Here is a 16,882-nt window from a genome sequence, read left to right as displayed (position 1 = left end):
ATTCTGCGTACACCTACCACTAACCGACCTTGGGCTTGTCCAACGTGCGTTTTCAAACATGATTGTTTGTTATTGTTTTTTTTTTGTTCTTTTCATAGGTAATTCTCTCTTCCGAAACATTTTAGTGATGTTATTATTCATTATACAGTTCACTTTGTGAAATTTCTATAATAGTACATTAATACACTACAGCTAACCGGGCGAAGTAGTATAATACTATAATATAATAATTATAAATAATAAATAGTCATATATGTATGGACTTCATATTATATGTCATTCGTATTATAAAGTATAAAATACGATAAGTACTAATTCACAATAATGGAGACAAATTAGTCAACTTATATTTTATATTCTTTATAATGTAAACTGTCAAGTGCTACAACAATTATGTGTATAAATAATGTACCTACGTGAATGTCCAATAAGTATAACATGATGTATAATTCCATTTTAAAATATAAAACAATACGCTACTCGTTTTTTGTGAAAACCACATTTTTTTTAACACTCAGAAACCCCACTGAATTTGCATAGGTTATTACAAGTACAACTATTACGATTTATGAAGTTTTTTATGTCATAAGGACATTATTTGCACTGATATTGATCAATTTCTTGAATCTCAAAAATAACAAATATTCATTTATATTAATGTCATTATTAATTGATGCTTATATTAAACGTTGTTACTTTTATGTTATTACCTACGTTATTTTATAATTATCCAATAATTTTAAAATTTAAATTGATTTCATAGTATTAGTTTTTCTCAATGAGGTTTAATACTTATAATGTTATCAAACAAAACATTACAAACAAATCTAATTGCGTAGGTAGGTATTATGTATAAGAAATATAAACTAAATAAACAATAATTATAATAAAAATATCCACCTATTATTTTTAACATACATCTTTACTAGAGATCTAGAAAGTTGTATCTACATACTTCATAAATTACATTATATAATACACAATTGTTTTCAGGTTTAACATTTACATTTTTACGCTGGAACTAAAAAAGTTTGAAAGAAGAATTTTACTTTAGTATTTTATGTTTATCAAGGTATGTATAATGCAGGTTCATTGGACAGTTTTACAACTCTTTTGTACAACTACTTATAATTCATATTATAGAGTATAGACTATACAATTTAATACTTTGCACACTATGAAAACACACATATTTTATAAAATATTTTATTATAGAAAAATAGTGTGATACCTAACTAACTTATACCTAATTGTATCTGTATGCTACCAAAGTTTCAACTAATAAAAACAGTATTGTTTATTTTTTGTCATGAAGGTACCAGTTGCTGGTTTTATTTATATACTTCTCAACATTTATTAACAATACTTGCATCCATGCTTAAATTAAAAATATTTGTCTCGTGTTTGAGAGTTATAATATCCTCGTTTCTACAAAATAAGGATAGCGAATGCTGCTGCCACTACAGTTACAAACGCTATGTATGTCTTTTGCGCCGAGTTACAGTAATCTGTCATACAAGTGCACACGTCCTGTTTGCCACCAAATCCGGATCGATGGTAACATTTATTATTGTAATTTGAAGCGTCCCAGCCACATGTCCTAATGATCCGATTTCTATCTGACGGCACTGTAACAAAGAAAACCATAGATAAGTATTATCAAATAAATTCCGAATATTTTAAATTGGGGTGAATAATATAAGGTTTAATAAAGATTGTTATACATTTTTACATGAATATTTAAGTTTTTTTCAAGTACAAGCCTATTTTTAATATGAATAATATTATGATATTATAAATTATGTTTTAAGAATCATTAGTTTACATTTTAACTTAGTTAGACAAATGTAAGCACAAACAAAATATAGGTAACCATATAGATAATAAATACGGCTCTGAAGTTGAAGGAATTGCATATTATTCTATAATTCTTTATTATGCTCTCGATTTATAGCAGACCAAGCTAGAAATCATAGGCATATAATGTGGAGTTTAAAAATAAAAAAATTTAAATGTACCTATGTTTTGCATATTTCGTAAATTTTTGGGAAAAAGTGCATGTTTCTTGTTTCTAATTCGCACATTATTCATATTTATTACTTTACAGAAAGAATTGATTTTACTCTATCTTAAGCGGTGTATTTTAATAACAATATTGAATATAAAACTCAATATTATATTCGAATGTAGATATTTATTCATATCGTCCCGGTCCACTATTAATTTGACATTTTAACGGCAACGGTGCGATGCGCATTTAATCTCTACCTCGCTATTATTCCTATGTACCTACTATCATTTCAAATATATTTATTAAACTATTTTTTCAGTTCAATAAAATGTGAAAATGGCAAACAGTTTTCCACCATATTTTAAACATTATAAATTAATTTTTTTATATTTTACATTTCTTATAGTACCTATACCTAATTAATAATAACATAAAATGGTAGTTTTAGAATTTTGAATAATTTTGGATACTTATGAATATTTATTAAAAAATTTTGCATGTTTGACATTTTTTATGCATATATATCTTACAATATTTTCGTGCATATTTTCATGCATATTTTTCCTTTTATACCTCCTATAAATTCCAAACCCTAGACTAATAACTAATAATTAAGTATTTTAATACTAATATTGAATATATTATTGTTAAAATTTAATATATGATAAATAATATATCATAAAGTCATAAAAGGCTAAAAACAAAGAAGGCTTAGGGTTTTGACTATTGGATACACGATAATAATACATTTTACCATTTATGTTGTAGCCACGTGCTACAACAGACCGTATTGTATTACGTGTTGTGTTGAAGTGTCAGTGCACTCAATTCAGAGTTCAGACTCCCTCTTTAATAATTTAAATAACGTCAGATAAGTATGTTGAATATCGTAGGCTTATTGAATATTTGAGTGCAACTTAAAATCAATTTAATTTAAAACGAGTGTTGTTAACATAACACTTTCATAAATATAAGTTATTCTCATTTTTTTTCTCTAGTAATTTAAAAGTATTTATTACTACAATATACCTATATTGATAAATGAAAAAGGATTTGAACTTGGCGATTATATTAATAAAAAAATCACAGCTATCAGATAAATAAGCTACCTTCCTATAATCTAAACTAAAATACTATATCATTATTAATTTATATATTAAAATTAAATGATGTGATGATTAATATTATTATTTACACTACCATATTAGTAAAGGACTGCGATTAGTTATGACTGTACTTGTCGCACCCCTAAAATTTTAGCTTGGGGAAGATGTATTTTTGCCAAATCCACCCAAATATCCCAACTTTATACATTTTTAATCTTCTAATAAAGAAAGAATGCAATACCTAATAACTACTAATATAAGAACATTTATTTAACGTTTCTCTTGATGTACCTATAATATGTTGACGTATGTAAACGTTATAAAATTTTCTGGGTTACAAAAATAACCCAATAATATTTTTTCATGTATTTTGATTGCAGGATTATTAACACATTATTTTTTCAAACAAGTTATAGCACCTTTTTATGAACTTTTATATACTTAATATTATTTAACGGTATGGGTTCCTACGATTGTCCATTTGTTACTAAGCGATAAAATGAGTTCTAGAGGCCATATTCATATTTGATGCTTAAGAATAAGTATATTGCTTAAACGCTTTAAGCTATACTTATAACTCAAATGAGATTCATAAACGAGACTTTGGCTTATGAAAAGAAAAAGTATTACTTAAATTAAGATTGGTCGGACCTACCTTAAGCATTGCTTTTTTAGTTATTATCACAAATTTTTATTTTTAAATTACCAAAATTAGCTTGAACAATACTAATTATTCTTATGCATCAATTATAAATACGGCCCTTAGACTGTGTAAAATACTAAAATCTAATACAATTAGGGCCGGTTGCACAAAACTATATTGGTTCAATAAATAGTTATTGGTCCAATAAGTTGAGTTATTGAATCGATAAAAATTAAAATACGTTGCACAAAGTTATTAAACCAATAAGTTATCGACCATTAGTCACTATTGATCCATACATTTATAGGCCCGATTTTGGTCCAATAAGTTTTATTGGTTCAATAAAATAAAATTAATGAAACCTTATCAACATATCTTCTGTTATCAACATCTTTATATTATCACAGAACAATATTTTCAAAATATTAATGAACCATAGTCTTAAATAATTGAACAACTCTGAACCATTATGGTATGTGGCTCAAAATATAATAATATAAGAAATGATTTGTGCAACGATTTTAAATATTTATCTATCAATAAAATATTTTATCTAACCGATAAAACCTATAGAGCCAATAAGTTATAGGATCAATACATTTTTTTTTGTGCAACCGGCCCTTAGGATATGATTTTAGTGTATTGAATACCTACATTATTTTTCCCTCTTAGTTTTTAACCAGTAGTTACGCCACTGGGTATACGCCCATGTGTCACTCCAGCAGTACATTATACTACACTGATACCAGGGTTTAAGATGTAAAAGTTATAACTATTTGGAATTTGGATATAATTAATTGGAATATTTTGTATGTTGTTTCGTATTTTAGTTAGACTGTTTGAGGGGAAACTGGAAAGTAGTGGTGGTACCTATCAGTTTATTTTTATGCAATACCATATGAAACAGACATCGGCGCCACTGCACTCCAGTCCACTCCTAAACTTTAAATACCTAATTATAAATTACAATTTATAACTAATTAACTACTTGTTCAAAATTTAATTTTATATATTCTGAGTGGTGTGATGGACGTATTTATGTATTATATCTCAAAAAAATATTCTATTTAGCCATTTATGAACACATACATCATCAACATTATCAACATAATTTTATTTAATTGCCTTTATCAATTACAGCTATGTGGCTAAATAATAAACAGTAAAAAGTTAAAAAAAAAATGAAAATAAAAATAGTTTTATAACTATTTTGAAAATGTTATGTCGTACCTAATTATATAGTACTTACAGTCTAAAAAAATGTATTCCAAAAACGTTTAAATATTTCAAGAAAATAAATGTTTACCTTTAAGAGGACGTGATACCCGCATGTGTTGTCTCCGTCTTACAAGTGCGTAACATAGCAAATTGTACGCTCAGCAGAACACGTGTAGCTCCGTTAGTTTAAAAATTAGAGTGAATTGACTCTATAAAATTTAAAGGTGAGATTTTTATCCGGGCAACCTCATGAGATTTTTATTATATTTTTATTTTAAAACGAGTTATAAGTATTTTAAAATTGTAAATTGTTTGTACATCTTAAAATATTCATAACTCTCTTTAAAACTAAAATATAATAAAAAAACCCATGAGGTTGCCTTAATAATAATCTTACCTTTAGATTTTATTAGAGGTCAATTTACGAGCGTAAAATTTGCAAAATGTAAGACGGAGACAACACATGCGGCTTTCACGTCCTCTTAAAAGAAATAAGAATCACTTTATACCACAATACCTAGTTACCTACAATAAAAGTAAAATAACTATACTGTTATCCCGATTAGGTAATTTAATTTCTTTTTACTTAACACCACATTTTAATATGTTAAGATCTTAAATGTTTATATATGTAGTGCTAATGGCTTAGACAGTGGAGCCAAACTCCAAAGTTGTGAAGGGAAATCTACATTTTTTATCCCACAAAACCGCAATTTTCTATCCATTTAAATTTAAGAACTGAAGTAAATGATCGTGTCACATGGTATATCGTATATATGAGTTTAGCGCCAGTAGGCTTAGTCATCGAAAGCGAATTTATTCTCCAATGTGTTCATATTATTATACCTATAAGTTATAACCTATATACCTATGTCCTATATATATAGTATTTACTTTTAATTGCGTTTGCAAAGAATTGCAAAGCTGCAAAAGTATACATGGCTTAAACTAACAAAAAAAAACTATTCACTTCAATAATATTATATAAACAACCTTACTACTCATTGTTTTTTTAAATTTCTATTTTAAAATCTGAGAACGATTTTAAAAACGATTCCACTGTAAAAATGTTATATATGAACTATTAATTATTTGTGTTGTTTTTACGTCATTGGCTAACATCCAAGCAGTAAATATTTTATTATTAGATTACAAAATAAGCGTTTTAATATCTAATTTCAAAATCACATGTGCTTAAAAATGTAAGTTATATCAATAATTTTGAACATGAGGTCATGAGACATTGAGAGGAAATATATACAATAATTCATTTAATTAAATCGAATTTGTATAATATTATATTATATTAGAATAAACTAAAATTGGTGTATTAACATTTAAAAATAATTATGTCAGAATAATTAGTTAGTATAGAGTACAACTGAAGATTATATCTATAACTCTTTATATTTGGAATGTTGATTAACCCTATGTATTACATTTCAGAATACCTAGTATCCTTTTTAATATTAATTTTATAGTTTGTTCTTTCTCTATCATCACTTTAATTTTAATTTAAGCAGTATAATATATCCCCTTCATACAATAAGGTACGATATAGAAGTCTGGCAATTAATACTTACATCCGTTGACCTCCGGCTCGATTGTTTGTATTATCTTTCTGCAGAGGGTATAATTTTTGCGACTATCCTCTGGAACACCTATATTTAATTTTGAGCATTCTGTTTTAAAATGATCTGGAAGTTTTTCTTGAGCACAATCTGTGTCATTATGACTATTGCACACATAACACCGTATCTCAGCTTGTGCCTTCACTAGAAACAAAATTTCAAATATTCACATAGTCATAGTTTTAGTATCTTATTTTTTATTATCAAGGCCTGATTGTAGTTATTTCTTATTTAATTGTTTGATTATTAAATTAAATAACTTATTCTATTTGTAATTTAAAGCATAAAAACTTGTGTATAATATGTATTTATTATTATTAGTTTATTATGTTCCATTTGAGTATAATATTTTTATAAGAATTATAACAATACTTTATAATTTCTTCTCAGATTAATTTATTAAGTAATAATAATAATAATAATAATAAATGAATAACTAATATACCTAATATGGAGCTTATCTTTGAGAAAACAACTAAACTATAGCGTATTAATATATCATGGTAAGCTATAATATTTTATATTTAATCTTATTACAAGGCGTGACATTGTGTGTTCCGTTTTTCCCGTAAACTTAACGTACCTATCTAATAGGAAAACGAAAAAATATAGAAGGCGCACTCTATACATAGTTATATACTTATATATAACTTATAAATAGGTATATAGAAAATATCAAAATTTAAATGTAAATAGATAAATAATTTGATTGAATTGTTTTAATATTTAAACATTTTGATTGTATTTATATTATATTTGATAGATATTTAAAAGACTTTAAGTAATAACACTGCATGCCCGTATATAATGGGAAACAATATTTACTTTTACAAATATTTACCCCTTATTGTTACAAATGTATGTATATTTATGGGAATTTTTTTATCGTTTTCTTGTAAATGTACACAACTACACAAGTCAAATGTATAAAAAAGCCAGAATCATTTATATTTTATAACTTTATTAGCACAAAAATCCTTACGTGCCTAATAGTTAGTTTTCTCATATAATAATAATTAATAATGAACAACACAAACACGGGCATTAACGCATGGCTGCCTTCTATGTACATATTATGTCTCTATGTAATATATTATAGTTATATGGGGAATAAAGGTGCGAAGATGTAAAACAAGATGTGGTAATATTATGATATATATATAGGTATGGATAAAGCTTACATAAAACTATACTATTATACTAACATGAAATATAATATTATAATATGCAACAGACTACTCATTTAGCCTAGTTAGGTTTTTATTTAAAAATTGTTGTTTCCTGCCTCTTCTACCACCATTACGACAAACAGTTGATTAATATTAATTTATACTTTATAGGTAGGTATATATATATATATATATATTGTATTATATTATTATAATCATGATACCGTATTTAAAATTTTAAAATTTTAGTACCCCAGTGCGGCCAGAGCAAATATACAACTCATGTCTCTTATCTCAATTTATGGAAATTTTGTATTCTTCAAAATGTTATAGATTATTTTTTAACTCGTAATATTATTATCATTATATTCAAACAATAAATTTTAAAAACACATTTAGTAAGCGGATTTTTTTTCTTGATTCACTACAGTCTACAATAATATATTGGCAACATATCGTTCTCCCGATAAAATTATAATAAAAACAGTATATTTTGTATTTTAGGTACTTTTAATATAATTATAATACTCGTTTTGCCCCTCTCCAACGAGCATGCAGTGCTACCTATCTTTCTCAAATACGACCTCAAATAATATACAATATACAATACATAATGTATATTATATTATATTATATCATATTATAGGTAAGTAATTAATAATAATAATAATAATAATAGAAACTATTACAATAATATACGCTTACCGGTGTGTGTGTTGAAAACAATCGAGACGGCGATCAACGCTATCGTGGCGTAAGCGACGGACGTGACGGTGCAGGACATGGTGCGTGTCGGGACGGTCGAGCGCAACACAGGGGCCCCGGGGCAGCGCCGAGTCTACGCCGCTGGTATAATCTGCAATCGCGGGCGGCGCACTCAAAGGCCGGCGGCGTCGGAATACGCGTTGCTGTGAACCGTGAGTGTACGTTGACCGGTGTGATTTGCGACTCTCCCGGAAGCCCAATTAGGCCAATTATTGGCCTCAGCCGCCGCCGCCACCACCCCACCCGGCGATCGCGACTCGTCTCTGCGAGAGAATCCGTTCGGTTGGCGAGGAGCGTACCTACGTGATAATATTATAGCATTATTATTATTAATCATTATTATATTATCGTTACACACTCGTATTTTTATTATAATATATTATTATTATTATTATTATTATTACGGTTGTTGTTGTTTCGCTCACGTTATATGTGCCGTGTGACTGTGCGTAATCCTGTGCCGCCGGATAGACCTCGAGGTTAGGGAGCCCCCCAATCTCTACCCCACCACTGTGCCTCAGCTGAGGACTTGTGGGCTTATATTTGAACGCCTTTATTCCTGTAAAAAATGATGATAATAATAATATTATATACTATATAGGTACCTATAAAGTTATAAATGTAAGTTGCAACACGACCTTCCGAGGAATATATTGTGTTACGCTGTATACAGTGTGCTCTTGCAGCGCGATTTCACAACAGTAGGTTTAAAAAAAGCCTTTGCCCTAATTCCAAAATAAAAATTGTATTTCTCAGGTAAAACAAGATTGATCTTTTATGCAACACAATTGGGCATAAAACATATCGAAGTGTGAGCCTAATTATTCCAATTATTTTAGAATAGTTTCCAACGCGATTTGGGGTGACTAGAAATTATCCAATATACCAGTGGCATGCACATGGAGAGGTGATGAGTTTTCAAACACTCAAATCGAGGCCTTTAGTTTCTACTTTTTTACACCATACAAAGGCGATAACGTTTATAAAAAAACATTTATGAAATTATGTTTATTATATCATAGGAAGTGTCATCAATGGGTGGGTGGCTCTTTTCATCAAAATAGTGATACCTGTCATATTTGTTACTTTTAGCCTATATTCTTATTGTATCTAATAATACAGATTGTATATTGCTTTTAAAAATAAATGTTTATTATATATTATTACGAATTTCGGTGTACGCCACTGCATTGTGTGTAGGTAATAGCTATCTAATTTTGCACAATGATCTTACTTTTAATGATGCCGACGCTCACACGGTCATTGTCGGCGTTTCTTATCCATATAATAATATATATAGTCCATATACTCATTACGCTATACGATTCATTTTATTACCTATGCATATTTGGTGACAATTATTTACTATTAATATTAATATTGCTATTAATATTACATTAATTACTATTACCTACAACCTACGTCTGTATACAAAACCTGAATTGTAATCCAAAATTCAGTATAACATATTAATATGATATTCGTTCGTTTCCCATGTATATTTATTATATCTTATCATCCAATTGAAAATACGAGTGTATCAAGTCTGAAGCTTAATATTGACTTTAACGATTTAGAAAGAAACACAATGAAAAATACAAAAAAACTACAGTTCATTACAGGGAAAATAATATTTTCCATTATGTTCAATTAAAATAAGGCCTGGATAATTATATTTATACAGGTACGTGCACAAGTACATATCCACGCGGTGATTCACCAATAACCATGCTCATTACTGCTCACCATCCATTTTTCCTTTAATATTGAATTGATCAAATTCTGATTTTTTAAATTTTTAAATATATACCTACTCAAAGACAATTTTTTTAAATATACGAATTTTTTTGTACAAACTACTTATAAGAAGTGTTCTGTGGCGATACAAACTTCTGTTTTTTCAAATGAGAACCGTCATTTTTTACTGTAAATTATTTAACGGATATTTTTTTTGAAAACTTTGATGTATACTTAATTCAAAATTTGAAAGAGTAGTTTCTTAGTTACTAAAATGTTTGTACTAAGGATAATAGTCTTTACTCCTTAAAAACGATTTTACAAAAATATAAAATAAACGTATTATTTATTATACTTGGGCTTTATTTACAAATTATAATAATAATATTGACTAAAATTTTCAAATCACCCATAACCTCCTTATCTTATAAGCCCATTACCTAGCATACATCCTTAGAACACAAAGTTTAATATCTCAAAAACTACTCGTAAGAATTTTGATTCTGATCAACGTCAAATTTTTCAGGAAAATTATTTACTAAATAATTTACAGTTAAAAAGGAGAAGTTCTCATTTGAATAACAGAATTTTGTATCTCCACAGGACACTTCTTAAGCAGTACAAAAAATCTCAAGAATTTAAAAATATGGTCTTTAAATATATTTAAAAATCCCAAAAATCAGATTTTGTATAACTATGTTATTGAAAAAAAAGGGAGTGAGTTGCTTGGTAAATCACCCTGTATATAGGTAAACGGTAGTAGGTAATGTAGTATAATATAATTGACCGATCAAGAAGTAGCATTAAATAAAACTACCTACTGCTAATTAGCGTTCGTAAAATGTTATATAAAACTAATGAAATGTGCCATATAAGTAAAAACATGAAAAAATTAAATAATTCAATCATATAATAATGCCCAACAGCCGCAAATAAAACCATAAAATACATCACCTATATATATATTACATACAAATACAACTAAATAAGATCAACTAGGTACCAATAAATCATCTATATATCATCTCGATCAACTTCAGAGTCATTCACCAACACCTGTGTTATTTAAATAAGGCTAAAAATAAAAAAAGAACTTAGGGAATTATGAATATCCTTAGAATAGACCTTTGAACACACCGTATACGTGCAAGAGTATAATTTGTTTAGGTAGGTTATAGGTAGGTTATATAGAGGTACTTATATTAATAAATGTAAATCAAACATTTTTTTTATCACTGCAGATAAAAACAGGCAGCATAGAAATATAATTATAGGTACCTATAACTATAATAATATTAGTAATAATACACAATAATATACACACTCGCGCACCGATAACGGTCGATCGCGGCGTTTATAGGTATGTATATATTTAATATGTATGCATGTTACTAGTAATAATGATGTGCAATATTATTTTACTCGTGTAGGTATATATTATGGGCTAATGCCATAAAAGAAAAAAGGAGTGTTCCTATATAATATAGGGCGGACGAGCCTAAGAAATTGCGGAGAACGATGAACTCTACACCTACGCAGGTGCAAATGTGCAATAATATATAGGAAACAATATATTAAGAAGAATGAATTATCGAAGATGAATATACAAGTGGTAAACAATTATACTATAGGTGTTCGAGAAAGAGACGATTTGCGTTTCAGACGGACGTCTGTCAACTGTTAGTGGCTTTATAATAAACATATTATTATAATAAAAATGGCTGATGTTGAAGATAAATGGTTTCTACATGTTACAACACTGTTGTCACTTGGCTGTTCGTTAAAATATTTTAAATCGAGATGTTATAAATTTATAATATAGTGAGTGACTAGTCATTAGTATCTTATCTCTTGAGCAGGGGTCAGCAATTAAATTGTATGGCGGTCTAGATAATTTGAAAAAAAATTTTCGAGGGCCAGAAAATACTTAGATAGCATCTAGTTAATAAATTATGTATTTATTTTTGTGATAAAAATACAGTTTAAGTTGTTTAAAGCAAATTATTTAATATAACAGGACATAGGTATAATGTTCGCCAGTTTTTTTAAAATTTAGTACCTGATCTTGGAGAACAACTAATACGCAGTGTTTTCAAGATGGAGAATGGAGATCAATTAATGTTGAACGATATTTATTCTTTAAAAAATGTAATTTTAAATACTTCATAAAAATAAATCAAATATATATATAATATGTAATATGTATATATAATGTGCGGAAAGCCAGCGTTAAAAAAAATATTTTTGGTGGTTCAGTTACTTTTGGCCCGCAGGCCGCCTATTGCCGACCCCTGCAATAGAGTATAGAATTATGGACATTGTTTTTGTTAGCATAATAACATAAACATATTATTATAATGTTACTGAATACTGGTATGTAAGTGTGGTACGAACAGGATGAATATATTATTATATCCTACAAGTACTATTTTTGTCATTAGCAAGACTATTGCAGTGACTTGGTTCAATTAATAGGTGCCGTTGTATCCCAGATAGCAAAATCATAATATAATAATGTTATTATGACATTTCACTTGTAACGAGTAATATTATATTCATTCATATTTCATTCACAATGCGCTCCAAAACATATGTATTTTTTTTACTTGACCGTTTTTTACATTGAGTTAAACAAAGTGTTTTTGTTGTGATATTACCAATTTTTCGAAATTGTCGAGAACAGTTTTTTAGGGGAGATTTATTTGATCACTAAGTTCTTTTCTTTATTTTTATTTTTTTTTTTGTGCACATTAGTTGGCATATTAATAATTAAATAATACCAATAAAATATTATCGTACGCGAGGTGCGAACACAGTACCTCGTATTATCACACTAATACACTAATACTAGTAATAATTAGAATTTAAGAGGACGCCACACCCACATGTGTTTTCTTCGTTTTACAAGTGCGTAACATAGTAAATTTTACGCTCAGCAGAACACGTGTAGCTCCGTTAGTTAAACAATTTGAAAGAATTGACTTCTTATCACATTTTGATGTAAGAATATTGTCTAGTGAACCTCATTGGGTTTTTTTATATTTTAATTTTCTAACAAGTTATAAGTATTTTAAAAGGCAATTTGATTATAGGTCGATTCACTAAAATTTTTAATCTAACGGAGCTACACGTGTTCTGCACTTCTGCTGAACGTAAAATTTGCTATGTTACGCACTTGTAAGACAGAGACAACACAGCGGCCAGCGGGTGTGGTCTCTTAACAAATTACATTAAATAAAATATAATAAATTTAAGGTGATTTAACGAATCGATAGCCGATAACGAAATGAAACAAATAATAAATACGTGAAGTCGTGAAATAACAATAATAATATTCGTCATAATTTTCTCCCACCTAACACCTAAGCTACCAAGGTCTAATACTGCGTACACGACATGGATGTGGGAATTTGGTCGACATGGCAACACGAGATGCAGCCGCCATGATTCCAGATTTCATTATAATTTCTCATTAAAAAGTTTGCATATTTCCTTTAATAACTTAATTTCAAACAGTATGATTTCTATGATTTTTACAAAACGATCATCTGCACAATTTTTCTGTTTTTTTTCGTATTTATTAGGTATTATTTTATTCAGTAGATAATTTATATGCTATTATAGGTCCAGTTAAAAACGTTTTTCAAGTCAAGGATTGGCATGTAAACGTTCTTGATTTTAATTTTTAGAAATGTATGAACTGATATCACACCCAAGCGATATAACAATTTGAATCCAGAAAAATATCGGTGTGAACAGCCCCACAAAAAATCATTTTAATTTAGTTTTTTTTATCTGTAAAAAATTAAATAATTTAAAAAAAAAAAATTAAATTCCTCATTTAGTATCTATTTGATAATCCCTTATTAATGTTATCAACTAACTTTCTAGCTATCAAAGTTTAGGAGAAAAGTTAAAAAATAGACATTTTGGGACTGGTCATGCCGACGTTTTTATGAATTCAAGTGGTTATACCACTTGGGTGTATTATCAAATCTCTCTCATTAATATTTTATATTAAAGCTAGCTGAATTACCCATACCTACTCATCGTTACTGAGTTACATTTTTATTATAATCCTATTTAACACAGATTCTTGAAGTTTCCAAAATTCAGACTTTTTTAATTTCAATTACCATACCCTACTTAATTAAAAATCAAGAAAGTAAAAAAACACCAACATTTACACAGTTTAAATTGGAAACTCCTGCTTCGAGGTACTATACACTGTTGGGCCCACATTATTTTTGTTTTTTACTTAGCTCACACCACGACTGTGGCACTGTATATAATTTTATATTTACGCATTCTTTGTAATGTTAAATCTCAGAAATTTAATTTTTGACAATTTTCTATCTATTTTAATGTCATACATTATATTATATAGCGTGTATGCAAGCCTGGGCATAAACGCGTTAAAAAGTTAAAAGTTAAGTTAATTTTAACTTTTAACTTAACTTTTAGATTCTGAGTGGAACGATGAATGTATTGATTTTACAATGATGTGTTTTTTTTTTGTGTCTGTGTACACGATAAGTAGTCGAAATAATGCTTCGATTTTCAACTTCAATATCTTGTTCGATCGGAAAGTGAATATCGTTGGTGCATTGGGGAGGTCAAAATTTAAAACTCCCAGTAATTTTCAAAAGCGCCAAGAAAAACCAAAGACAAATTAAGGGAAAACGGGAATTTTTACAAAAAATCGATTTTTCACAAAATTGAATTTGGTTTTTGGTGTAACTTTAAAAAAAATAACCGTAGATCCATGAAATTTTTACTGAATGTTTATATTAGCATTTTCTATACACCATAACATTTTCAAAATATTTTGAATTATTTTGAGATCTTTACGGACATTGTCAGTTTTCATTTTTTTTTTTAGTTTTATTTCTAAAAATATCAATAAAATTTTATTTGTTGATTAAAAAAGCTTGAAAATTTAATAAAAGGCTCCTAGTATATTGTTTCAAAAGCAGATGAAAAATATTAAAAATCCTTAGTCACAGTTTTTTTTTTTATAAGCATTTAAAGTTCAAAAATTGACAAAATATGGAAAAATCACGAAAATTAGCAAATTATTTTGAGTGAAGAATTCGTAAAAATTTTTCTTTTTAAATCTAAGATTTAAAAATGTAATACTAGATTCCTTATAAGATAATCTACTTTTATCAAAAAAAAAAATGTCCATAAGAAATTCAAATTAAATTTTTATGAAATTCATATTTTTACAACATTTGGTATTCACTCGATTTCTTACGTTCTTTACGATTTTCTTATTTTGTTGTAATTAAAAAACGAATGACTGTAGAAACTTGAAAATTTCACTGAATGTTTATATTAGCATTTCCTATAAACCATACAATTTTGAAAATATTTTGACTCTTTTTGAGCTGTTTACGGACATTTTCAGTTTTCAATTTTTTTAGTTTTTTTTTCTATAAATATCAATAAAGTTTTATCTGTTGGGCCGAAAAGTGTAAAAATTTAATACAAAGGTCCTGATATATTGTTACAATATCAGTTGAAAATATTAAAAATACATAGGCAGAATTTTTTTTTATAAGCATTTGAAGTTAAAATGTTGACAAAATTTATCAAATTTAAAATTGAATAATTATTTTGTAGTTAAAAATTTATAAAATGTTCAACTTTTATATCTAAGGATTGAAAATTTAAAACAAGATTCCACGTAAATATTTAATTCTGTTGCCAAAAATTCTAAGAAATACATAAGCACAGTTTATTTTTTTAGTCACTTTAAGTGTCACTCATAAAAATTTAATTTGACTTGCTTCTAGACATTTTATTTTTGAAAAAGGTAGAAAATATTATGTGGAATCTTTTAATACATTTTCAAATCTTAGATTTAAAAAGAAAATTTTTTTGAATTCTTAACTCAAAATAATTTGCTAATTTTGTGATTTTTACATATTTTGTCAATTTTTGAACTTTAAATGCTAATAAAAAAAAACTGTGACTAAGGATTTTTAATATTTTTCTAATGTCATTGTAACAATATAGTAGGAGCCATGTATCAAAATTTCAAGTATTTTTACTCAACAAATAAAGTTTTATTGACATTCATAGAAAAAAAAACTAATAAAATTGGAAACTGATTATGTCCCTAAACAGTTCAAAACAAATCAAAATATTTTGAAAATTGTATTATGTATAGAAAATGGAAATATAAACAACCAGTGAAAATTTCATGTATCTACGGTTATTTGTTTTAAATTTACACCAAAAACCAAAATCGATTTTCTTGAAAACAGCTTTTGCGTAAAAATTCCCGTTTTTCCTTAATTTTTCTTTTGGTTTTCACGGTGCTTTTGAAAACTATTGGAAATTAATCTCCCGAATGCACCAACAAGATTCACTTTCCCATCAAACAAGGTACTGTTGAAGAAAATCGAAGCAGTTTTACTCTCCAAACCGTGATGACAGACACAAAAATAAAAAATAAATAAACAAAAAAAATAAAAAAACACACATCATTGTAAAATCAATACATTCATCGTTCCACTCAGAATCTAAAATGATAATCAAATTATTCGAAATTATTTTATTTTTGATAGTATGAAAATAAACATACCGCATGGGCC

General features: G+C 27.7%; 1 protein-coding gene across 1 annotated transcript; it reads right to left on the bottom strand.

Annotated features, from left to right (window-relative positions):
* Window positions 1–779: 779 nt before the first annotated feature.
* On the bottom strand, window positions 780–8,657 carry LOC100160953 (CG7781-like). The gene is given in 3 exon segments (NM_001162627.2): window positions 780–1,628; window positions 6,562–6,753; window positions 8,484–8,657. Coding segments are annotated over 3 exon segments (471 nt in total). The 5' UTR covers window positions 8,563–8,657; the 3' UTR covers window positions 780–1,428.
* Window positions 8,658–16,882: the final 8,225 nt, after the last annotated feature.

This window comes from Acyrthosiphon pisum, chromosome A1 (genome assembly GCF_005508785.2).
Source record: "Acyrthosiphon pisum isolate AL4f chromosome A1, pea_aphid_22Mar2018_4r6ur, whole genome shotgun sequence".
NCBI lineage: Eukaryota > Metazoa > Arthropoda > Insecta > Hemiptera > Aphididae > Acyrthosiphon > Acyrthosiphon pisum.
This window is presented reverse-complemented; position numbering and strand designations above follow the sequence as displayed.